The 25,868-nt window shown below is 46.6% G+C and overlaps 1 protein-coding gene across 2 annotated transcripts in view; it reads left to right on the forward strand.

The window, feature by feature from the left end:
* Positions 1 to 25,868, forward strand: part of TMEM255A (transmembrane protein 255A) — a 51,409-nt gene that overhangs the window by 22,156 nt on the left and 3,385 nt on the right. The window contains exons 5-9 of one of the 2 annotated variants that reach the window (XM_040265247.1): positions 601 to 669; positions 2,170 to 2,241; positions 2,650 to 2,738; positions 13,054 to 13,216; positions 19,924 to 20,067. In XM_040265247.1, the coding sequence (XP_040121181.1) occupies positions 601 to 669; positions 2,170 to 2,241; positions 2,650 to 2,738; positions 13,054 to 13,216; positions 19,924 to 20,067 (537 nt within the window). The remainder of the gene's footprint in view (positions 1 to 600; positions 670 to 2,169; positions 2,242 to 2,649; positions 2,739 to 13,053; positions 13,217 to 19,923; positions 20,068 to 25,868) is intronic. The other variant, XM_040265246.1, reaches the window with a different exon arrangement.

Here is a 25,868-nt window from a genome sequence, read left to right on the forward strand (position 1 = left end):
CAGCAGGGCTAGTCAACTTTTCCTGGGCTTTAGCAGTATTTTTGGAGTTCACTGTCTTTTTCTAATCTGTGTAGTTGAGTGAAAATGGCTCATAGTTCTGTTGAGTTAAAACCTAGTGTGGGCTCCGTGGCTGCCCATCCCCCTGGGATTTGCTTCCTGAGCTCTTCTTTCTGGAAAAGCTATGGCAATGACAACAGGGAGGATGCCTCAGCCTGCCCTGGTCCTGTCCTCAGGTGATAACGAGACCTCATTGTTGGAGCTGGCCTCCCTCCGTTGCGGAGGGCCATGTCGTGATCACCTGGAGTTTTGACTCCTGTTCCCTGGGGATTCTTTGCAAAGAGACAAAGACTAGAAATAAAAGAAAACCAGAATGGAAATTTTAAGAAATGCATTTCTCAATCAATTTCCTAATTTCTCATTAACTAAGTGGCCCAATAGAAAGTAGTTATTAGAACATTTTTATCTGATCCTCACAGAAATTAACCCAACACTACCTGCACTGGGATGTGTGTGTGTTCAAATCTTTTCTTACCCATCAGAGCACTTGCTGCTTTGTTTTCCAAAGCCCAAAGCCTTTTGGTTTGCTGTTTCCCTTTCCAGGATCTGAAGCCCCTCTATGCTAACCGGTGCCACTATGTCCCCAAGACATCTCAGAAGGAAGCTGAGGAGGTAAGAGCCAGAATGCGGTTACCCGTCTTACCTTTGGGAAAAGTCTCCTGTTCTGCCTAGACCCCTTTTTTTTTGACTCTTTTCCCGAGGCCTGCAGCTTGCTGTGAGGTGTCTTTAGTTGATTTGTTCAGTGGTTCAGTTCAAGGCAAGGTGCTAATGGGGCCACGGTCATAGGTTATCGCGTCCTGAGGCCTAATCAGATCCACTTTGTTCTGTGGTCACAGGCTGCCCCTCTGGCCCCAGCAGGCAGCCTCTCTGTGTGTGGCTTTGACCCTGAGAGGGACGGAGGAGAGTACAGAGGCCACAGGGCAGGTCCTTCCCCACATCTGCAGAGGATGGTTCAGCTGCCTGGACTTGACATCTAGCTGGAAGTAAAGTGGGAGGCCCTCCAAGGCAGAAGGCCTGGACCCGGGAGGCAGAGCCTGAGTCTCATATGCGGGGGCGGGGGGGGGGGGCGGCGGTCAGGAGCCAAATGAAGGTTATTGAGAAGCCTGCTTCAATTTGAGGCTCTGGGACAGCTGTCGGCCTGGCCCTGACTCCCCTGGTCTCATGACAACCTCAGGAGGCCAGTCTGATGATGCTTGAGTGGACATGTGAGGTGGTATCTCTCCCACCCCACAAAGCTCTCCTTGGGTCACTGTCACCTCATGGAGAAGCCGAGGCAGTGGGCGGTAAGGTGAGGTGAGGCTTCAGGTCATTCTCGAGAGCTTTCATTTCAGCTCACAACCACACTTCCCCAACCCAGAGAGCCCTTTAACATGAACCTGTACTGTATGCTTCTAGCAACATTGACCGTTTGGTTCTCTATTAACCTCAAATTGAGAGTCACCCCCCACTCTGAGAATAGCTAGAAAAATGGTACACTTGTGATTGTTGGAAAAGGGTGAGAAGTGGGTGTAAAGTGGTGACTGCATTCCATAAAATGGATCGGCATCAGGGGAAGCTGTTCTCTCTAAAATCCAGTGTGAATGGTGCCTGGAGAGGCCGGCAAAGCTATGGACCTGCTCCCAAGGCGTTAGGGCAAGTACTTACATGGTGACTTTGCCACTTACTTGCCCCATTTTCCTTCCCCGATCAGCAATTCACCTTTTTTTTCCTAACTATTCTCGGGTTAGAAAGGAGTAGAAAGATGTGCGTGCCGACAGTGTGTCAGAAAGGCTTGAACTTTTGGATGAAGGACCCAATATAGAAAAACTGCCTGTTTACCACTCATATTCTCTATAACACAGCAAAACACATTTACAAGCACTTCGTTGCACCTGTATTGCGGGGGTGGGGGGGAACCCTGGAAGATTTCTCACAAACAAGAAATGGTAAATGGAAGTTAATTTTTCCTCTTTTGTGGGCAAACTCGAGATGTATAAAATGTCATTGTTAATTCTCTTGATTTCATCATGATCGCATTCTCGTGTTACCTTGGTGACTGTAAAAATATGAATGATGATTTCCGTAGGTTCACTTGTAACCCTGGTCCCCCTAACCCTATTTTTCCTGTATAAGGTCATAAGTTCCTCAACCAAAAATTCTCCTTCCGCGAGGGTTATGAGGAACCTTACGCAGGCAGCTCGAGAGGTACTAGTGTACTTCAGAGTGCATGTGACCGCTCCTCTGTCTTCCTTCCCCAGTGTGGTCCTCTTTCCTCCTGTACCCCGATTCCCCCTCGTAGCCTCATTTCCTACTGTCCATTTGTTCTTCTGTCTGCCCTTCCATCTGTCCTTCCTCCTCTCCATCTCCACCTTCCAGGGATGGGGTGCTGAGGGCTGTGGCTGAGTCTGGATGTGAGCCCAGCTCCACAGTGACTTGCCTCATGCACGAGATCAGCCAGCTGCCCGCCCAGCCCCATTCCGGCTGTGCTTTGGTGTGTTCATTTCACAGCCATCCTTGCCGTCTCCCATCAGTTCACTAGCTCACACTGCCGATCGCAGAGGGTCCTGCTCCCATCCAACGCCAGCTCACCCACTCACTGCTGTGTGTCCGCAGGTGAACTGCCCTCACCTCAGCCGTGGATTCTGCACACCTCGCATCCGGGGCAACACCTGCTTCTGCTGTGACCTCTACAACTGCGGCAAGTGAGTGCCAAGCCCCTGATGGTGTGACCACCATGGGCATGAGAAGGACTGGGTGGGGGAAGGGCGCATGGTAGGGATCAGAGAAGCAGAAGACATTGGTAGTCCACGGATTTCAGCTGACAGGTGTTACCTGCCGTCTCTGTGCCAGGCAGCATGCTAAGTAAGTACTTTCAAAGTGCTGATCTCATTTCATTCTTACCCATGATTTATGTACAACTATTCTTCCCATTTTACAGATGATAAGACTGAGGCTCAGAGGAAACAGACAACTAGTCCAAGGTCACACAGAATTTGACAGTGGTAAAGGGAGGGTTCACACCCAGTTCTAAGTCCAAGTTCAACAACATTCAACAAACAGTTATTGAGCATTTTCTCTGTGCCTGGCTTTGTTCCAGATGTTGGAGATTCAGCAGCAAAAAAAAAAAATCCTTGCCCTCATGGAACTTAGATTTTATTAGGGAAGACAGTCAATGAACACATGAATATGTAACATGCCAGGTGTCAATCAGAGCCCTGAAAAAAATGAAGCAGGAAAGGTAGGTAGATAGTTTCAAAGTGGGGAGTGTGAGTACCATGATGGATAAAAGGAGCCAGGGAAGAGCTCTTTGAGGAGGTGAAATTTGTGAAGAGATCTGAATGATGCCAGAGGGCCAAGCAAGTAGATACTTGAGGAAAAGAGTATCCCAAGCAAACAGAACAGCAAGTGCAAAGGCCCTGAGGCAGAAGCAGGCTTGGTGGTGCTACTTCTGCTACAACCGCTCTGGTGCTCTACCGTTCAATGTTCAAACATCGTCTATTCTCTTTCAAAACACATTTAGGTGCCAGAAATACAGAGTCCTGCTGAGGAGCTTGTAGGCCAGCAGGGACGACAGACTTATGAGCCATTGATTACAGTCTAGTGTGAGACGTGTGGTGGGGATCTGGGGAGGGACTGGGGAACCTCTCAGCGCAAAAAAACTGGAAGCCAGAGTTGCTGGGGGGTTGGGGAGGAGGCGTGTCAAGGAGGAGGGGATGTGGGAGCTGAGACTTAAAGGATAAGGTGGAAGTTAGGAGGAAACTTAAACTAAGGGTGGAGATGGGGAGGGTCTTCCCAGCAGTTGTGGGGTGGGGGTGGTTTTACAAGGTAGCAGGAGGTGAGGAGTAGAGCCCTAGTCACACACTAGACCATAGGAATGCTTTGGGACTTGACCCTGTAAGCAACTGGGAGCCACTGAAGGGTACAGCATGGCAGATGGATTTGAGTGGCTAGAGACCAGAGGCAGCGAGGGAGCCACTACCAGAGTCCAGGCCAAAGGGAATGGAGCCTAGATGAAGTTGTTGTGGGGATGGTGGAAAGTAGGGAGTACTTGTAAGAGGAATTTGGAAGGTGGAGTAGACAGGAGTGTGTGAACGTGTGATGCAGAACATAAGTAAATGGCCCTGCATGTCATGCACATGTTTTCTTCCAGCTCTCAGTGCAAGGGGGCTGAGGAGGGGAAGGGAGGAAGGGAGGAGTTGGCAGAAGGATGGAGCTAGATCCAGAGGGGTCAGATGGATGCACTCCTCCTCACTCACACGCCTTACTCTTGGTATTGGGGGACCAGTTTCTTCACTTTGAGGATTAAGACCTGACAGACCAGAGGCAGGGGAGGGGGAAGGGGAGTAGGAGGAGAAGAGAGATTCACCCCAGCCCGTTTACTTTCTCTGCTAGCACTGGTCTCATTTTGTTAAAAGATTTGGCAGTGGAGGCAGAGAAACTGAAAGACTCAAATGAGGTTTGGGGATTATCTGGGAGGTTCAATTATTCATGTTGTAATAATAACTAACACTTGAAAAGGACTTCCCTCCTTAGCGGTGATGGAGAGCTGACTTTAATTGTACTTCCTGAGCCCATCCTTCCAAAAATGATCAAAGAAATGTAAAATAGGTCCTAGGGGATTTGGGGTTATTTTACTATCTTTCCTCTTGCCTCCCCTTATCTGCCTCCCTCCCCCTGCTCAGTCCACCCCTCTCTTTTTACCTCTTCCCTCCTTTGGACAACCTGTCCTCTGGCCAGGTCTCCTCTCCCCTCTCCTTTTCCCTTCCCAGGCCTCCTGAGATCCCAGGAGGTAAGAAGAGGCCGGCTGGGAGGGCTGACAAGTGATTCCTCGCGGGCACACCTTTCTCTCTGCAATTAGGTGTGTTTCTGAAAAAGGTCTGAGTAAACTAAATCCTACTTTAATTTCCATTTAGCTGAGCCCTTAGGTGAACTTTTTTTAAAGTGGAGACTCAAGCCCAATTTATCTTCCTGTCAATCTGAACTTCATAATCACTGACTTGCTTAAAGCAAGTTATACCAGGGTTGTCTTCAAGGCCCTAAAGAAATTTTATGAGGAGCTCTGCTAAAACTCTGGGCTCCCTAAAGGCAACAAACATGACTTCATCTTATCTGTATCTTCAGGCCCCAGCACAGGACTGGGCTCGATTAAAAAACCTGATGACAAGGGAGTGACATGTATTGGAAAGGATCAAAAAGAGGAACACCCTTTTTGCCAGGAATATAAAGTATTGGACCAGGCAACTAAGAGGGCTATGGGTGGACAGTGGGGGTGCGGGGTGTGGGTACTGCTCCTAAAGACCTTTGAGCTGGAAACACTGCTCACCCACCTGATGTCTGGAGACCAGCTTCAGGCGGCCATCAAGTCCTTGCCCAGGTCTGTAACGTTGAGATTCCAAGGGCAAAGCCACCAGGAAAGCACTTACTGAGCTTTTCATCAGGAAACCGTCCCATGCAATCAGAAACCAAGGCTGTGAGACTTCAGAGGCGATGATCCTACAATAGAAGGAAAAGATTTTCCTTGACCTGAGGCTTTTCCCAGCCAGCTCGAAGGAGACCTAACCTCCAGGCCTAAATATAGCTAGCTGCAAGCCTTCTAAGGCTCGGAGACTTTAATTTTGCCGAGTGCATATTTGTTTTCCTCACACGAAGCCTATTTTTAATCAATTGCCAGCTCCTCCAGTCCATTTCCTGGAAAGGAGGCCAAGAAAAAAAAAGTGGGAACAAAAACATCAGGCAGTCATTTGTAGGGCGCTATGGAAACAGAATCTCTACTGTCCCCTTGAAGCCACAGACCTTTGACGTCAGGGGCAGTAAGGTTTTAACACCAAACCTAGATGATTCCATTTCACCCTGTGCAGGAAGGTGGTTTCTTTAGGATGCAGCTCCTCAGCGGCTGTCTTCTAGCCTTCCCTTGGCTTTGGAGAGGTCAAGTCAATATCACTGGTTTTTGTCGTGTAACCTACAGGAAGCGAAAGGAAATGGGGGTGGTTTATGAACTGCCGCCACTGGTAATAAGATGAAAGACGATAGCTCGCTTTCATCTGTTCCTCCCTTTGGTGAACTTTTTCTTGAGCTCCTACTATGTGCCAGGGACTGTTCTAGAAGAATACGTATTGATAAAATAACATTTTGCCCTTAAGGAACTGAGTTTACCAGGGGATCATGGGGAGGTGGAGAAATGTGTCCAGAGGTGGTGCACAGCCTCTATCTGTACATGGGGAGTTGGTCAATAGTTCCAGGCCCTTATGGAAGAGCAGAAGGATGCCCTTTGGCTTTATCCAAGATCCGGCGCCTCCTAATTTGTTGAGTGGGGACTGAAACGAAGAGAGGTTATCTGTTTCTCCAGATATACCCAGCAAGTTAAGAGCAAGTGGGTGAAAGCCCAGATTAGGTAATCAGTCTTATGATCAATGCAATGATCTGTCTTTGAACTCAATTACTTGCTCCCCAAGTATCTGTCGATGACCCACAACAATTCTCTCACTGAGCTCGGAGGCAGTGAGGGAGATACAACAGAAGTGTAAGTGATAACCTTGCCCTCCAGAGGTTAGAATTTAAATGGAGCTATCATGTCCACCTTGGCCTTGGTTGCAGCTTCAGCTCTGATTAGGCTCCGGGTAAACGTCGGATCAAATGAATAGCTGCATTACTGATATATGCAAAGTGCTGAACTAAGAACAGACTGAGGCTGTGGGAGCCCAGGGAGAAAGGTGATGAATGGACACTGGAGTCCTTGAAGAATGAGATGAGTGTGTGGAAGCTTTGTGCAGCGGAAGAGACCAGGACAGGCTGAGAACAGAAGGCAGTACCTCCCATGCAGGGGGAGAAATCTGAACAAAGGTCTGAAATAACTACCCCACTTGGCTAGTTTGGTGCTTCTGAGGACCAGCCTGGCTGGAGTGTGGATTCCATTTTGGAGTTGGATCATGGCAGACTGAGGAATTGGGGCACATTTTCCTGAAGGTAATGGAGAGCTGTGGAAGGGTTTTGATTAGCTGAATGACTTAGTATTTTAAATGTGTTAGGAAGCTGAAGCAGGCTGTGGTGGGCTCTGGCAGGAGACTTTGCAGTCATGAAGGTTTGAGGGTGGGAGCTGTGAGAATACAAAAGAAGAAATTTCAGAGGAAGTTCTGCCCGGAGACTGAACCAAATGGAATCATGAATCTCAAACAGAAACAAACCACATTAATTTCCTAAACCCTTAACCTGATCTAGTATTAATGTTCTTTTGCTTCATGGCTCTGTAAAAATAACATAGTAGCTGCTGAACCCACTCAAACTGAAACCAAACATATATTCTCTACAATTATTGAATATTTCTCAACGAACTACTAACCAAGCCCCATGTTGTGGTCTGTGTCCTTAAAGCATCACTGCTTTTAAGAACACAATTCAGGGGTTTGAATCATTTTGCCAGAGGCTGGCTCTTAGAAGGCAAAAAAAAGAGCTACGTGTTCAGGTGGGAGAGTACTGCTCAGTTCAGTTCAGTTCCGTTCAGTCGCTCAGTCGTGTCCGACTCTTTGCGACCCCATGAATCACAGCACGCCAGGCCTCCCTGTCCATCACCATCTCCCGGAGTTCACTCAGACTCACGTCCATCAAGTCAGTGATGCCATCCAGCCATCTCATCCTGGTTCATCCCCTTCTCCTCCTGCCCCCAATCCCTCCCAGCATCAGAGTCTTTTCCAATGAGTCAACTCTTCACATGAGGTGGCCAAAGTACCGGAGCTTCAGCTTTAGCATCATTCCTTCCAAAGAAATCCCAGGGTTGATCTCCTTCAGAATGGACTGAATGGATCTCCTTGCAGTCCAAGGGACTCTCAAGAGTCTTCTCCAACACCACAGTTCAAAAGCATCAATTCTTCGGCACTCAGCCTTCTTCACAGTCCAACTCTCACATCCATACATGACCACAGGAAAAACCATAGCCTTGAGTAGACGGACCTTAGTCAGCAAAGTAATGTCTCTGCTTTTGAATATACTATCTAGGTTGGTCATAACTTTTCTTCCAAGGAGTAAGCGTCTTTTAATTTCATGGCTGCAGTCACCATCTGCAGTGATTTTGGAGCCCCCCCAAAATAAAGTCTGACACTGTTTCCCCATCTATTTCCCATGAACTGATGGGACCGGATGCCATGATCTTCGTTTTCTGAATGTTGAGCTTTAAGCCAACTTTTTCACTCTCCTCTTTCACTTTCATCAAGAGGCTTTTTAGCTCCTCTTCACTTTCTGCCATAAGGGTGGTGTCATCTGCATATCTGAGGTTATTGATATTTCTCCCGGCAATCTTGATTCCAGCTTGTATTTCTTCCAGTCCAGAGTTTGTCATGATGTACTCGGCATAGAAGTTAAATAAGCAGGGTGACAATATACAGCCTTGATGTACTCCTTTTCCTATTTGGAACCAGTCTGTTGTTCCATGTCCAGTTCTAACTGTTGCTTCCTGACCTGCATACAGATTTCTCAAGAGGCAAGTCAGGTGGTCTGGTATTCCCATCTCTTGAAGAATTTTCCACAGTTTATTGGGATCCACACAGTCAAAGGCTTTGGCATAGTCAATAAAGCAGAAATAGATGTTTTTCTGGAACTCTCTTGCTTTTTCCATGATCCAGCGGATATTGGCAATTTGATCTCTGGTTCCTCTGCCTTTTCTAAAACCAGCTTGAACATCAGGAAGTTCACGGTTCACGTATTGCTGAAGCCTGGCTTGGAGAATTTTGAGCATTACTTTACTAGCATGTGAGATGAGTGCAATTGTGCGGTAGTTTGAGCTTTCTTTTGCATTTCCTTTCTTTGGAATTGGAATGAAAACTGACCTTTTCCAGTCCTGTGGCCACTGCTGAGTTCCAAACTTGCTGGCATATTGAGTGCAGCACTTTCACAGCATCATCTTTCAGGATTTGAAACAGCTCTATTGGAATTCCATCACCTCCACTAGCTTTGTTCATAGTGATGCTTTCTAAGGCCCAAGTGACTTCACTTTCCAAGATGTCTGGCTCTAGATTAGTGATCACATCATCATGATTATCTGGGTGGTGAAGATCTTTTTTGTACAGTTCTTCCGTGTATTCTTGCCACCTCTTCTTAATATCTTCTGCTTCTGTTAGGTCCAGACCATTTCTGTCCTTTATCGAGCCCATCTTTGCATGAAATGTTCCCTTGGTATCTCTACTTTTCTTGAAGAGATCTCTAGTCTTTCCCATTCTGTTGTTTTCCTCTATTTCTTTGCATTGATCGCTGAGGAAGGCTTTCTTTTCTCTTCTTGCTATTCTTTGGAACTCTGCATTCAGATGCTTATATCTTTCCTTTTCTCCTTTGCTTTTCGCCTCTCTTCTTTTCACAGCTATTTGTAAGGCCTCCTCAGACAGCCATTTTGCTTTTTTGCATTTCTTTTCCATGGGGATGGTCTTGATCCCTGTCTCCTGTACAATGTCATCTAATCACTCTAGGACCACAGCCTTGTCTAACTCAATGAAACCAAGCCATGCCTGCAGGGCAATCCAAGACGGGCGGGTCATGGTGAAGAGGCCTGACAGAATGTGGTCCACTGGAGAAGGGAATGGCAAGCCACTTCGGTATTCTGGCCTTGAGAACCCCATGAACAGTAGGAAAAGGCAAAATGATACGATACCAAAAGAGGAACTCCCCAGGTCATTAGGTGCCCAATATGCTACTGGAGATCAGTGGAGAAATAACTCCAGAAAGAATGAAGGGATGGAGCCAAAGCAAAAACAATACCCAGTTGTGGATGTGACTGGTGATAGAAGCAAGGTCCGATGCTGTAAAGAGCAATATTGCATAGGAACCTGGAATGTCAGGTCCATGAATCAAGGCAAATTGGAAGTGGTCAAACAAGAGATGGCAAGGGTGAACGTCGGCATTCTAGGAATCAGCGAACTAAAATGGACTGGAATGGGTGAATTTAACTCAGATGACCATTATATCTACTACTATGGGCAGGAATCCCTCAGAAGAAATGGAGTAGCCATCATGGTCAACAGAAGAGTCCGAAATGCAGTAGTGGATGCAATCTCAAAAATGACAGAATGATCTCTGTTCGTTTCCAAGGCAAACCATTCAATATCACAGTTATCCAAGTCTATGCCCCAACCAGTAACGCTGAAGAAACTGAAGTTGAACGGTTTTATGAAGACCTACAAGATCTTTTAGAACTAACACCCCCAAAAGATGTCCTTTTCATTATAGGGGACTGGAATGCAAAAGTAGGAAGTCAAGAAAGACCTGGAGTAACAGGCTAATGTGGCCTAGGAATGCGGAATGAAGCAGGGCAAAGACGAATAGAGTTTTGCCAAGAAAATGCACTGGTCATAGCAAACACCCTCTTCCAACAACACAAGAGAAGACTCTACACATGGACATCACCAGATGGTCAACACCAAAATCAGACTGATTATATTCTTTGCAGCCAAAGATGGAGAAGCTCTATACAGTCAGCAAAAACAAGACCAGGAGCTGACTGTGGCTCAGATCATGAACTCCTCATTGCCAAATTCAGAGTCAAATTGAAGAAAGTAGGGAAAACCGCTAGACCATTCAGGTATGACCTAAATCAAATCCCTTATGATTATACAGTAGAAGTGAGAAATAGATTTAAGGGCCTAGATCTGATAGATAGAGTGCCTGATGAACTATGGAATGAGAGTACTGCTAGAGTACTTATATTGTGCTGGAATACTACTTCGTGCATTCACTTGTGAAATTCCCCAGGCTCAGAGAGGTTAAGAAAGTTGCTCATGGTCAGACAGCAAATAAGTGACAGAGCCACAGTTCAAGTGCAGTCTGACTCCAGAGTCTGTTGACTGTACTGCCTATCTATATATCCACAGGTGTTACCAGCCTGCCGTTGGTGTATTAGGATGTAAGCACTTCACTACTTTCAAAGATAACTTGGTAGAAGTCAGAAGCTGATTCTCAAACCTCCCCTGCATCCCTACAACCCTACACTCAACATTACACACAGGGCTCCCCTGTAAAGGGGAGCATCCTTGTAAAGCAGTGCCTTTTTGAGCAGTAAGTCATCTGTGTATCTTCCTTGTCCCATCCCCAGGCCTGAGTACTGTGTCCACTAATAGGAGGCACTCAGTGTATGCTTCCAGGTGGTGTCCAGCTATGTTCCCCCAAATCCTGAAATCCAGTTCAAATTCTGATGAATTGAAACACTGTTAAAATTCCACTGTGGAAGCTTACTGTTTAACACACTGGGTCTCAAAGATCAATGAACTCAGTTAACACAAATCCCAGTGGCGGGGCCTCAGAGTCTGCATGTTTAACCAAGTCTTTCTCAAAGATGCATGCACACACACAGAGACGCACAGAGACACCCACGAATAACACACTGACACACACAGGCTGGCACACAGACATACAAACACAGATGATTTTGACACAGGCTGTCCCATAACCACACTGGTTTCAATTCTTTAGAGATACACTGGTTTTACAGAATTCTAAGATAATTCATCTGTAAAGTTTAAAAGTCTTGTGTGAATAATCTCTCCCTGATTCATTTTGGAGGTTAACCTTTAATTTTGTTTTGGTCATTTTTGGTGTTCTTATAGCAGGAGAGTCGTGTGTAACAACCATCCTGATGCCAGGGTGTTTGGTTGTAAGTTTAAGAATCACAGTGTTTGAGATTCGTTATTGATTCCAGTGGCCAAGTTGTAAACTAATTTGCAATGTCCAGAAAGACAGGAACTTTTGTTTAATTAATTTAACAGGTAACACCTTTCCTCAGTGTGTACAAATGTGTGGAGAGATTTCTCTTCCTCTTTTTGTAAAAGCCTCCAATCCCATCGGATTAGGACCCCACCCTTAGACCTTAGGGGCTTCCCAGGTGGCGCTAGTAGTAAAGAACCCGCCTGCCAATGCAGGAGATGCAAGAGACTCAGATTTGATCCCTGGCTCAGGAAAATCCCCTGGAGAAGGGAACGGCAACCCACTCCAGTATTCTTGCCTGGAGAATTCCATGAACAGAGGAACCTGGTGGGCTACAGTTCATGGGGTTGCAAAGAGTCAGACACAACTGAGCACTTAACAGTATCCTGTACCTTAGACCTTATGATCTAACCTTAATTTATTATCTCCTAAAAAGCCCTTCTCCAAATACAGTCACTTTGGGAGTTAGGGTTTCAATATATGAGTTTCAGAGGGGGACACAATTCAGTACATAGAAAGTAGTGGGCTAGAGAATGATGAGGCTGGATGGGGGATTATCTTTGGACAGAGTGGTCAGGGAAGGTCTCTCTGAGGAGGCACTATTCAGATTTTGTGCAGGAACTCAGCTTTAGTACTTTATTGGGACGTTGTTTGCTGGCATTTCATTTTGTTTTGAGAAAGGAAATACTGAAATCACTGAAGCCTGAATTCAGATCCCAGCTCTACTGCTTACAATTTGAGGAAGTTCCTAACCTCTCTGTGCTTCAGTTTCTTCATCTGTAAAATGGGAATGGGGGCTAATACTTATGTCATAAATATTGTAAGGATTCACAGTGCTGCCTAATAGAACTTTCTGTGATGACAGAAATGCTCTGTCCAGTATAGTAACCAGCCACTAGCATGACCCTTAAAAGTGTGGCTGTTGAGCATTTAACCTGTGCCTAGTGAGACGGAAGAACTGAATTTTTAACTTAATTTTAATAGACACCTGTTGACTAGGAGCTGCCATAGTAGCACAGATGTGATGAATCCATGTCTGTAAAATGCTTAGCTCCGTGCCTGCACACAGCAGGTATTAATAACTGTCATTTAGGATTAACATTAGCTATGGTAACAAGTATTTCTCTGGCAGATAGGAGGGGTTTGGGGGAGGGAGATAAACAGCAGTGACACTTTGATTCATTATACTCTCTTGATCCCCAAGTGCATTCTTGGCTTCCATGTCTGTTATGATAGTGTCCCACGTGGCCCCCTGTCTTTTCACTGGGCTGTGTGGTAGCCAAAGCCCTGGGGGACAGCCTGCTCCCTGGTGACTGACTGGGTGCCCTTCTCCCCTTCCAGCCGGGTAGAGATCACCGGTGGCTACTACGAGTACATCGACGTCAGCAGCTGCCAGGATATCATCCACCTCTACCACCTGCTCTGGTCTGCCACCATCCTCAACATCGTTGGCCTCTTCCTGGGCATCATCACTGCCGCTGTCCTGGGGGGCTTTAAGGACATGGTAAGAAAGGAAGTGACTTCGAATTTCCACAGAGGCCCCTCTTCCTGTAAAGGGTGGGGCAAGGCTCAGCGGGTGGTGCTATGGGGACCCACGTTTTGAAGGGAGGAACAGAAACCATTGCTTCAAGAATGTAGCTGCCTTAGAGGGGGCGGGGAGGGCGGGATTTTCTGGCGGTCCAGTGATTAGGACTCCAAGCTTTCACTGCCCAGGACGCCGGTTCAATCCCTGGTCCGGGAAGTGAGGTTCCACAAACCACATGGCATGTGGCACAGCCAAAGGAAAAAAAATGTAGCTGCCTTCAAACATCTTAAGCCAAAGGAGCCAGGTCTTGTCCTCAGCCTGCAAACTTGTCTTGTTAACATGAGACATTGCCTGTGTTTTTGATGCACATTCTGGGGACAGGTGGGGTTCATGCTGGTTATGTAAACATAGCCTGTCATTACCCCCACTCAACCCACACACACTTTTAGTAGAAAATCTTTTGGGGTAGTTTTTCCTGTTACAGACTTTGGGAGAGCCAGAAGGAAAGACGTTTTTAGCTACAGGTAAGAAGTACGGCTGTTTTTCCCTCCCCAGGAATTTCCTCCTGCAGTTTCTCCAGAAAGAGTGAAAGTGAAAGCCCAGCCTCAGGCTGAGCTGCTTGTCCATATTCACGTGGGTGTGAATGTGCACCTCAGGGCTCAGCACCCAGGAAGTCCTCCACAGTCCTGGGGGCCTTCCCTCTTTTGCTTTTAAAGCATTTCAAAGCTTTTGTTTGTTTATTTAATAAACCTTGATCTCTAATTATGGAGATAATAGCTTTAGAGCTCTGGTTGTCAACCTGGCCTCCTATTAGAATACAATCACCTGCTGCTGCTGCTAAGTCCCTTCAGTCAAGTCCGACTCTGTACGACCCCATAGACGGCAGCAAAACCTGCCGGCCTGGGCCACTCCTCCATAATGCCAATTTAATGGGTCTAAATTGAAGCTCAGGCAGCAGTACTTTTAAAAAAGCCCTCCTGGTGATTCCAGTCTGTGGCTACACTGCGTGCATGCTCTGTCACTCAGCTGTGTCTGACTTTTTGCGACTCCATGGACTGTAGCCCGCCAGGTTCCTCTCCAGGCAAGAATACTGGAGTGGGTTGCCATCCTCTTTTCCAGAGGATCTTCCCAACCCATGGGATCAAAGCCACGTCTCCTGTGCATCTCTTGCATTGCCTACGGAGTCTTTACTGCTGAGTCACCAGGGAAGCCCCAAGGTTGAGTAGGGTTGCTTTAAAGGAGTCTCCCACCCATGTCTAGGAAATTATTTTGTGTCTTAAAAGGGCTTCCTTTGACCCCAGAAATGACACAGATAACCCCTAGGCCCTTGGCTGTTTCTGTCCCATTTGCGGGGTGGCTGAGGAACAGGAGGCTTAAAATCAGTTTGTAGTTTGGGCCTGGATTGTCAAAAGGATGAATAATGGGAACTGAAAGGTGGAAAAGGACCACGGAAGAGAAAAAACTGTAGTTTGTGGCAACAAGTTCCCAGCAGAACTGGGCTGACTGGTAGTATTGAGTGTTTCTGCTGTTGACCCTATGGCCAGAGAAAGTCTTCCCTGCTCCTATCCAGCTCCTGTCTGTCTTTCTCCCCTCCCTCTCTCATACATGAGGCTTCCCTGGGTGGTTCAGTGGTAAAGAATCCACCTGCCAAGGCAGAAGATGCAAGAAACGCAAATTCGATCCCTGGGCTGGGAAGATCCCTTGGAGGAGGGCACGGCAACCCACTCCGGTATTCTTGCCTGGAGAATGCCATGGACAGAGGAGCCTGGAGGGCTACAGGTCATGGGGTCGCGAAGAGCAGTTGTGACAGCACACACGCATACACGCATTTATTATTTCCACACCCCTTCTCCCAGTCAGGAGAGCTCAAGCCCTAAGCTTGGTGGAGGCATGGGGCTAGGGTGGGGGCGGCTTGGAGGGAGAAGGCTGTCCTCTCAGTTCGAGCCTGATGGAACTTCGGCATGAGAGAGTCTTCAGAAAAGCTGTTTCTGGGTTGGAGCTTCTTTGGAGAAAAGAATGCACATTATCCTTTTCTTTAAAACTTGTATTGGAGTATAGTTGCTTTACGAGGTTATGTTACTTTCTACTGTGCAGCAAAGTGAATCAGCTATACATATACATATATCCCCTCTTTTTTTGGATTTCCTTCCCATTTAGGTCACCATGGAGCACCAAGTAGAGTTTTCCCCAGGGGACAGACGAAGAGAAGCTTCTGGTTGGGGTTGGCAAGTTGAGATGGGACATCCGATGGGTGTTCAGGGTTCTCTGAATTTTCTGTGAGCTCTGAGACGTGGACAGCCAAGCACCCTGAGGCACAGAGTGACTGGCGACCACCTGCTAGGCTCTGTGGGGCTCCTGCAAGGACCCCTGTCACAACTCAGTTGACTGTTGATGTATAGATTTATTTCTGAACTCTTTAAAAAAATCGTTGAGGTATAGTTGACTTTACTATAGCATATTAGTTTCAGGTGTACCATGTGGACTGTTCATTTCACTGTGACCCTTGATCTCTAAGGGAGTAAGGGGTCTGTTGACAGTCTGTCCTGAGAGGTAGCAGTAATGGCCCCTTTACTCTCTATAAAGGGCTTTTGCACAATTCCTTTCTCTGCTCCTCCCCGACTGCTACTACCTCATGAAGTATAACTCCCACCATTAACGGTGGAGGAAAGAGGCCCACAGGAAGTCAAGTGACCTGCCCAGGGCTAAATAGCAGAGCTGGGAGTGGAGCCCAGGTGTGTCAAATGCCAGAGCCTTTGCTCCCACCGCTCCTTCACAGCTGCCCCTGAGGAGCATTCGGCCAGCCCTTTCTGGTTCCATAGGTGTTTTAACAGACATCACCTCCTCTGTTTAGTTTCTTTAATTTTAAAAATTAAAAGCCAGTTGTTTCCAACTGTTGGGAGCTTCTCTGAGAAATGAGGAGGAGAGTGAGGGAAGACCTGAGCCTCATCCAGTGCCAGGCCTGGGAACCCAATCGAGGGCCAGTGGGGAAAACAAAAGATGAAGGCAAAGAGCAGAGGCAGGAGATTTGATTCATGACAAGAGAGGGCAAGTATGAGCTATATATTACGACAGGGCACCAAAGAGGAACCATTGTTTTGATCGCTTTAGGAAAATGAGACATGGTGTAGAAAATCCTGGAACATCAACCAGAAAATCTTTGGCCTACGTCCAGAAGTGCTTGATGCCTCATGGTGATGTGTCTCCACCCTGAGTAGAATGCCTTGGGGGCCTCAGGGAGGCCCAGAGGTGCTGGCTGATGAAAGGCATTCCTGAGGAGTGAGGCCAGGAGCCAAAGGCTGTGAGCTGGCAGCCTACAATGGGATCAACTCGGAGCACTGTTTCCAGAGTTGTGGGAGCCTGAAAGGAAAAAGGACGTCTTCATTCCCTGACCAGAGGGGCTTGGTGCCAAGGATCTTAAAGAAATGTTGGATGACCACAGTGTTTGTGGCTCAAAGATATGAGAACTTGAGATGAATCATAGGAAGTAATACTATCTTGCCATTTGTTGCTATTTAGTGTCTCTGGTGTAAAGTAGGGAGAAATCAAAGTGGTCTTCTTTCCAAAGTCCACAATCATTGTCTTTGAAAGGACTCGGTTCTGTCCGGAAGAGATGGATTTGACCATTTCCTGTGCCTGGAGGAGGAAATGGCTACCCACTCCAGTATTCTTGTCTGGAGAATCCCATGGACAGAGGAGCCTGGCGGGCTACAGTCCTTGGGGTCGCAAAGTCAGACACAACTGAAGCAGCTTAGCACAGCACAGCACATTTCCTGTGCTTGAGAATCACCATTTGTTTCACTGGAGCTCAGAATGCTACTCATCAGAAGTGGAAATCTCATAACTTAAGCCCCAGAATTATTGGTACAGAAACACACATTCCTATATACACACACAAATAGAAACAGAGCCCAGATTTATTGTAAAATCAGAATTATGGATTTAAAACTGTGACCAGACCATGCTCTGGGGCAATCCATTTTGCTCCTTCCCTGCCCCACTCCCAACTTCACCCCCCTTGACACTCTCAACCTCTGTTGTTACCTTGTCCATTTTCTCTACATCCTCTGCACCTCTCATCTGTGGCTCTCCTGTGCTTATTTCATCTTTTCCCTGTGTTTCTTTCTCTATAATATTCAACTTCCTTTCAAAGAGGATCCTGGACCCCCAGCCTTGCTACACACCAAACACCTTTTCTAGATAGTTTATATTCCCCAATTGCTTCTCTGTGGTTGCGTGTGTGTGCTCAGTCATGTCCCACTCTTTGTGACCCTACAGACTGTAGCCTGCCAGGCTCCTCTGTCCATGGGATTCTCCAGGCAAGACCACTGGAGTGGCTTGTCATTTCCTCCTCTAGGGGATCTTCCCGACCCAGGGATTGAACCTGCATCCCTTGCACCTCCTGCACCGGCAGGTGGGTTCTTTACCACTGAGCCACCTGGGAAGCCTTCTCTTTGCATAGAAGAGCTGGTTTCGTTTTGCAAGAGCTGGAGGGTGTGGTTTTAACTGGCACAAGGCCAAGGGAACATGATTTCTGGGACTTCCTCAGAAGTGACATTTTTTTCTTGGAATCCTGATGGAGAGGTAAGGGCATTGCTGAACGCTCTGCTTCTGTAATGTGAGCCAGCCCTTGGAATGGTCAAGACCTCAGCCCTCTCCCACACGAGAGAGGCTGAGAAACATTTCTGTGGTTGTCTGTGAGCAGCATCATAATGACTGAGGTTTGTAGCTCTTCAAACCTCCTAGAGATGTAAACAGTAACCCACTCCAAGGAAGAGAGCAACAGACTGTGTTGAAACTTGCTCTACGGGAGTTTCCTCTGCCAACACCCCAACATGGTTGCCTGTGCCATTGCCAAATCCTGCCCACACATTTTCATCACTTGAGAGGAATCTTCTGCTCACCGTTAACGCAGAGTAGATACAACTAGAAACAAGACACATGGACTTTGTGGACAGCTCTACATTATATGCATGAACAGAGGGGGTGTCAATGACATGGACCATGGAAAGGACATTTTTCCCACACCTTGAGCCATGTGGCACTCATTAGACACAGTCCTGCTTGGGAACTCATGAGCAGTGGTGACTTCCCCTAGCAATGTTTTGGATTTACTGAAATCCAGACTCTCATCCTAGACAAGATTGGCTTTAACCCTTGAAGGGCTACACACACCACCATGTTATAAAAAGGGTATTCAATTCTTTCTGCATTGTTTTATTTTCCCAAAAATGTGTGTATGTGTGGTGGTGGTGGTGGGGTATATCAATATACTCTACTTGGTCTTTCTTGGTTTCTGTGCTAAGGTTTTGCCTCCAGCCCACAGGGCTGAGGCGAAGTGAATACCTTCATGTGTGCCTGGGAGCTCCTTAGCGAGGTTGGACTCTGCAAAAATCCTTACAGTTTTTCCAAACTCTTCATGATAATCATATTTTTGTCACAGAGAGAGCAGTAGTCTTGTTGGTTTGACATTTTGTATTGGGGGGGTGTCAATTTTTTTTTCTTTGTGTTTTTGAAAGCAAAGATTTCAACTATTGGTTTGAATTTTTCAAAATAGTCAGTGTGGGGAAATGACACAAGTGATACATAGTAGTTGTGAAAACTTTGGCTGTATAATTGAGAATAAAGAGTCCCCATTTACTTCCTAATACCACTGCCCTCCCCAGAGACGGCCATAGCTAACAGTTTGTTGTGAATCTTTCCAGATTAATTTCATTGACAAGTGTATATTCATATATAATTGTTTGGATCTTTACATAAACTGGGATTATGCTATAGTAATAGAACATGGTGACTTTTTAAAAGATTTTATTTTTAGAGCAATTTTAGATTCACAACAAAACTGAGATGAAGGTAGAGAGATTTCCCATAAACTTTCTTCCTCAACACACAGCCTTCCCTATTATCAGCCTCCCCTGTTATCAACATCCCCCACAGAGTGGTACATTTGTTGGCAAGGATGAATCTATATTGATGCATCATAATTACCCGAAGTCCACAGTTTACCTTAGGGCCCACTCTTGATGTTGTAATTCTATGGGACATAGAATATTGGACAAATGAATTGGACAAATGAATTCTATTGGACAGGTGTATAATGACATATATCCATAATTCTGGCAGCAAACAGTATTTTTGCTCTCCTAAGTAGCCTCTGCGTTCTGCCTGTTCATCCTTCCCAATCCCAACTCCTGACAACTAGTGATCTTTTATTGTCTCCATAGTTCTGTCAGTGGCTTGCTTTCTTAAACACTGTTTTTAAATTTAATCTGTGACTGCATGCAGGCTTTCTCTAGTTGCGGTGACCAGGGGCTACTCTTCGTTGTGGTATGTGGGTTTCTCATTGCCATGGCTTCTCTTGTTGCAGAGGCTGGGTTCTAGGCCCTCAGGCTCAGCAGTTGTGGCACCTGGGCTTAGTTATCTCGTGGCATGTGGGATCCTCTTGGACCAGGGGTTGAGCCTGCATCCTCTGCGTTGGCAGGCAGATTTTTAACCACTGAAGCACCATGGAAGCCCTGTTTCTGTTTTTTTATATTTACAAATATGTCCTGGACAACTTCCCTGTCACGAACTATAGGTGCACATGATCGTTTCTCAACAGCTCCATAGTATTCTGTAGTATGGATGTCCTGTGGTTTATTTAACCATTCCCCTAGTGATGAACATTTATATTGTTTTTGATTTTACAGAACCCAACTCTCCCAGCGCTGAACTGTTCTGTTGAAAATGCCCATCCAACTGTTTCTTACTATGCTCGTCCTCAAGTGGCATCCTACAACACCTACTACCATAGCCCTCCTCACCTGCCACCTTATTCTGCTTATGACTTTCAGGTACGTTTTGAGAGAAAAAAGAACTCTCTGTTACCCTTGCTCTCGCTCATCCTCTCTTATTCTCTCCCTAATTATGGATCCTTCCTAATATATATCAGGTAGCCAGGCTCTCCATCCCGTGGCCTGTGGGTACCCATGAAGCTTAAGGACTGCATAGGCAGGCAGTGATGGTGGAGGCTGGGAAAGACACAAGAGGAGAAGCAACAGAGTGATAGATGAAAGGGGGAGAGGAGATAGGATTTAGATGTCCCAAGTGGTGTTGACCTCCCCTGAGGTACTCATGAGTACGTCTCCACAGACCCCTGTCCAACGGTGGCTTTTTCCATTTCTCTGCCGCAGGAAGAGGCTTGTCTAGTCCTGTTCCATAGCACAAGGACATGCTGAGTCACACAAGGGTTTGAATCAAATCTGTAATGAGAAAGCAGTCCCTTGTTTTTTTCTAGACTTCCTAACTGGGACTGTACAGAGAAAATATTTTTTATAACACCCTTCTCCCTTCCTTTTTAATTTTTTTGCCTTGTTATCATGTGGGTCAGAAATAGTGTTACCAGATTTGCACTTTCCCACTTTCCTTTTAAGCTAAGATGAAGCACAGAAAAACAGAACCCCAAAGGCACTTCATTAAAGGGAATTCATTGTACATGGGCAGAGCGCTGAACTAGACACTTCAGGAAAACAAACGAAATGGTCTTTTAGGCATTTGCAGTGATTATGAACCCCGGACCACAGAAGAGTGGGATTCCACTCAAATCTGGTTAATTCAAAATTTGGGGACCAGGGAAATGCCTTTGAAAGGAGGCAAACCCATAATGAATTTTGTTCTGTTGACTAAGAGTCCTGAATTTTCCAAGGGGACATAAAAGCATGACTGTTTGGGGGTGCTTCCAATTAACCAGCCAGTTTAGAAAAACAGAGCCCTTGGAAAACCTAATTTCTGCCTCAGATTAACAAAATCATTGAAACTGAAAACCCTCCCCATTTAGTTGAGTAAAGTGTACTTTGGTTTGATTTAGACACTGTATGGGCAGGTCTAGGACTCTATACTGCAATAGGAATACGTCTCTATAGTGTGAACGTGGACTGTTCACTGTCATAAAATATAGCACCAGTACAAGGAGGCATCCATTAAAGCCTGGGGAAAGTGTTAGAACTTGTTCTAAAGCCTACTGTATCCACAGGTAGACAACTCAGGGAACTTGTTCCCCGAACAGATAATATAGACTGGAAAACACAAATAGGCTCTGAATGGGCATAGATAATTGCAATAGTGACAGGGGCAAAAAGGAGTCCTTTAAGAGAATTCAGGGACATTGAACCTAGCATGAGAGGGTCACCATTCTTTGAGGCATCCATAACCAAAAGTCATCCTGGGATAGAGGGGCCATGCATGGCTCCCAAGAGGCTGCTTCCATTTTTTTTTAATATGGAAGCAAATTATATTGATTAGATTGGTTTTTGGACTTTTCACTTTATAACAAACCTCTGGAGTAGGAACAGTAACCCCCTTAGTAATAGCTGCTGCAAACTCTTAAGATAGGAAGTCCGTTTATGTAATGGAGCTATCTTTCTGTCCATCATTACTCATTCAAAACCATCCCAGGCATGAAAACAAGGTTGCCCAATGTCAATGGTGGCCCAGACTGTCGGTTTCAGTTCAGTCAGTGTTTACTCTGTGTTCCCATGTGCTTGGAGCTGTGGATGTAGCAACTGAGTGAGACCTAGGCCCTGCATTAAGAGATCAGTCTGAGGACCTGAGTGGGGATGCTCAGGGGCAGCAGCGAGGACAAGGATGTACATCCAGGTCTGTCTAAGGCCAGAGGCTGGCTTGGGGGATTCTTTGGAGAATCTGAGCACACTATCAATTTTTTTGCCAGTTAGTTTCAGAATATTTCATGTTTTACTGCTTTAAATTATGGGCTTTATAATCATTACTCAGAGAGGTTCTCTTGACTCGCCTTTACCATGTGATTACATGGCTCCCCACTCCAAGGAATGCTGGGCCACTTCTTATACCTCTCCTGGTTCTTGCCAGAGGTTCAAGCTGTCTTTTATATTTCCTTTTTGGAGACTTTCTAAAGTTGTGGGTTTTAAGGGATATGATTGATTTATTTGGCTTCGCTTGGTCCCCAGTGCAGCGCACAGGCTCTTCGTTGAGGTGCATGGGCTTTCTGTAGTTACTGTGTGGGTGTCTCTAGGTGTGTTGCATGGGCTTAACTGCCCTGTGGCATGTTGGCATGTGGGAATTTAGTTCCCTGACCAGGGATTGAACCTGTGTCCCTTGCATTGGAAGGCGGTTTCTCAACCACTGGATCACCAGGGAGATCCCTAAGGGATATGTTTTTAAGTGGTATTTGTTTCCCTCTACAACTTATACAGCATTTCATTTTAGTATTTGAATGGAGCTTTCTTTTGTTCACCAAGTTCCAGTCCCTTATCATTTCATACAAGGAAATACCAGTCTTTACCCAAGAAAGCCAGGGGGATTAGGGCCATCTGGTGTGTTCCCAGATAAATGGAAAGCAGTCAGCAAAATGCATACCAGCCCTGACAATAAAAGCAGCAGAAGCACAGACATAACAACAACAACAAAAAGCCAGAGCTTCCTTATTCTCTTAGATAGTATTGGGGGCCCAAATAATAGCAGGAAAATGGACCTTTCTGGGCTTTGTTCTGAATGATTTTCCCAATTTGATCATTTCCAAATAGAACTATTTATGTCACTTTGAAGACTTCTCTCTCCCTTTTTACCCCTGAGGCTGATGAGATTTATACGGTGTTCTTTTAACCCCACTAAGTCACACCCTTGTTGGGTAGCTGTCCAGTCAGGAAGCTTGGGAAGCATTTCTTGTGGTCAGATGGGATTGAGGACGTGGGTCTGGTCAGGTGGCCCTGAGGATGTTGTGAGGGCTGAGCTTGGAGAAACAGGATTCTTGAAGACTTTGGACTTGAAGCCAAGGCTGTTGGTGCCTCCTTGCTCACCTTCCGCACTCACTTCTCTTGTACCTTGCACTCACTTCCAGGTAGCCAGGCAGTCCATATCCTGTAGGGTATGAAACATCAGCTTCTACTTCTGCTGGGAAATTCAACCCTGTGTAGCTTTGGGGTCCACTTCCCTGGGGGCTCAGTGGTAAAGAATCCACCTGCCCAATGCAGGAGATGTGGGTTCAATCCCTGGGTGAGAAGATCCTCTGGAGAAGGGAATGGCAACCCACTCCAGTATTCTTGCCTGGGAAATCCCATGGACAGAGGAGCCTGGAGTGTTACAGTCCATGGGGTTGAAAAAGAGTCAGACCTGACTTAGGGGCTAAACAACAACAACAACAAGCTTTGGGGTAAATCCCTTAACGATTCCAGTCTGACCTACTGGGCCAGAACCCCGACTTCACTCTAACCATGTCCCTGTCCTGTCCATTTGGTGAATTGCCAAGTTTAGCTTAAAACAAAAGCCTTTGCAAAATGCCACTGCCTCTGTGGATGGTCTTTATTAAATCACAGAAGGGTACACTGGGTTTCGAGGTAGCCACTGAAAAGGATCCATTATAAATTGGGCCTACTGAATGAGAGAGTGGAGGTCGTCTTGGGGGCGATGGTATAGGAGCAGGTGACTGACAACCTTAGAAGGCTGCCACCGCCATTCAGCCTTCTATTTCCCCTCTCCTGCCAAGCTTCTCCTTGCCTCTCCTCCTCTCTCTTGTTTCTGATCCCTCCCTTTGCTCCCACTCTTCTCTCTGTCTCTCCTGGGTTTGCTTTCTGGGCCGGAAGCAGAGGGGGAATGCAAAGAACCAAGAGACCCTGGATTTTACCCTTGGAACACAGCATCTTTTGCTGGTGTAACCTTCATCACCCGGCCAGTTCCAGGGCTCTTTAGGGAGTCACTGCCTCCCAGCACTTCTGAAGAGAGAAGCAAGCACACATGATAGAAATGCACATGGGTCTTGCAGAGTGTGGGTCCACCTGGGGCAGGGAGGGGCAGATTGAAGTGGGAGAGGGAGGGGCAGATTGAGGCGGGAGAGGAGTGTCTGTGAGGGTGCTCCCACCTCCTCTGTCCCTGCGATAAGCCACCCCAGCCTCTCAGAAGCAGCTCAGGAAGCTCGGAGCCCAGCAGTAGGCTATTTAGATGCTTTTCATGCTTTTCATGCTTTGTGGTGTGAAAGGATTCAAAGCTCTGTTCTTCTGAGTGGCCGTCCTGTCCCGTTAGTCAAGTCTTAGGCAGGAACTAAATGCGCTGGGCCTGCTCCCCAGCTGCAACAAAGCCGAAGCTTTCCCAAGGTGCCCGCCTGTTGCTAGGAAACTGCATACTGGTGCCCACCCCTTCCCACCTCGCCATCCCAAGGGCGGGGGCTGGACTATGGCCAATCAGCTCCCTCACTCTGCTATTTATCCCTAAGACTCCAGCATCATCAGAGGGCAGTGAGAAGCATCCCGCCCCCATTCCCCTAAATACCTTTTTATACAGGAAACTTCCTTGGTAACTTAGTTGGTAAAGAATCTGTCTGCAATGCAGGAGACCCCGGTTTGATTCTTGGATCAGGAAGGTCCCCTGGAGAAGGGATAGGCTATCCACTCCAGTGTTCTTGGGCTTCCTTTGTGGCTCAGCTGGTAAAGAATCTGCCCTCAGTGCAGGAGACCTGGGTTCAATCCCTGGGTTGGAAAGATCCTCTGGAGAAGGGAAAGGCTACCCACTCCAGTATTGTGGCCTGGAGAATTCCATTGGACTATAGGGTCGCAAAGAGTCGGACACGACTGAGCTTCACGGGAAACTGAGAGGTGAAAACCCAAGGTGGCTATACCACCCTCCTTAGGATCAAAGTCTACAACTGCCCCCAGCAGCCTGTTACTGCCTCTCAGGACAGAATGGCCTTTAGCTCCACATTCAAAACTTGCTTTCCCTTCTGTGTCTGGGGGCAGAGAACTGGCTTCCTGACTCTATCCTGGAGTGAGATTTATAAAGGCAGAGTGTCACATCCTTGGACACAGAGATCTTGTCCCTGGTGGGATTTTGCTCTCCTCTCTGGTTTAAGAGGACAGCAAAAGCAACAGAGGAGGAGGGAGAGAGAGGAGGGATTATGAGATCAATGTCAAAGGAAGCATATCTCTTCCTGGAGGGAGAAGAAATTTGGAGATTTTTGGAAGCAATCTGGTTTGTCTCAAGTCAACTGCCTCAAGCTCTTTTATCTTTTTTTTTTTTCTGCTGCACCATGCAGCATGTGAGAGCTTAGTTCCTCAACCAGGGATTAATCCTGTGCCCTCTGCATTGGAAGCATTAACCACTGCATTGTAAGCATTAACCACATAACCAGGGAAGTCCCTCAAGTTTTTTCTTTGTCTTTAAAGGCTTTCTATGACCCTGTCATTCCTTCTCTCAGATCAAAAGGGTGGATGGGGTGGGGGAGGATCAGTCCTGACATTATGTGGTAGGAGACAGATATTTCAATGTCTAAAGCAAGACCTAGAAACCAGGATACCCCTTTCTAAGGAGTACAGAAGTCAGGACTGGGGATAAGGAGAATCAGCCAACTGGTCTCAGGCTCCAGACACCTCATGGCAAGGCTGACTCTAGATTGCTCTAGGCGTGGAAATGACATGATCAGCTTAGACTCCAGGGCTTCCCAGGCAGCTCAGTGGCAAAGAACCCGCCTGCCAAGCAAGAGACATGAGTTTGACCTCTGATCCAGGAAGATCCCCTTGAGAAGGAAATGGCAACCCACTCTAGTATTCTTGCCTGAGAAATCACGTGGACAGAGGAGCCTGGTGGGCTACAGTTCCTAGGGTATCAAAGAGTCAGACATGACTTAACAACT

This window comes from Oryx dammah, unplaced genomic scaffold, assembly GCF_014754425.2.
Source record: "Oryx dammah isolate SB20612 unplaced genomic scaffold, SCBI_Odam_1.1 HiC_scaffold_23, whole genome shotgun sequence".
Taxonomy (NCBI): domain Eukaryota; kingdom Metazoa; phylum Chordata; class Mammalia; order Artiodactyla; family Bovidae; genus Oryx; species Oryx dammah.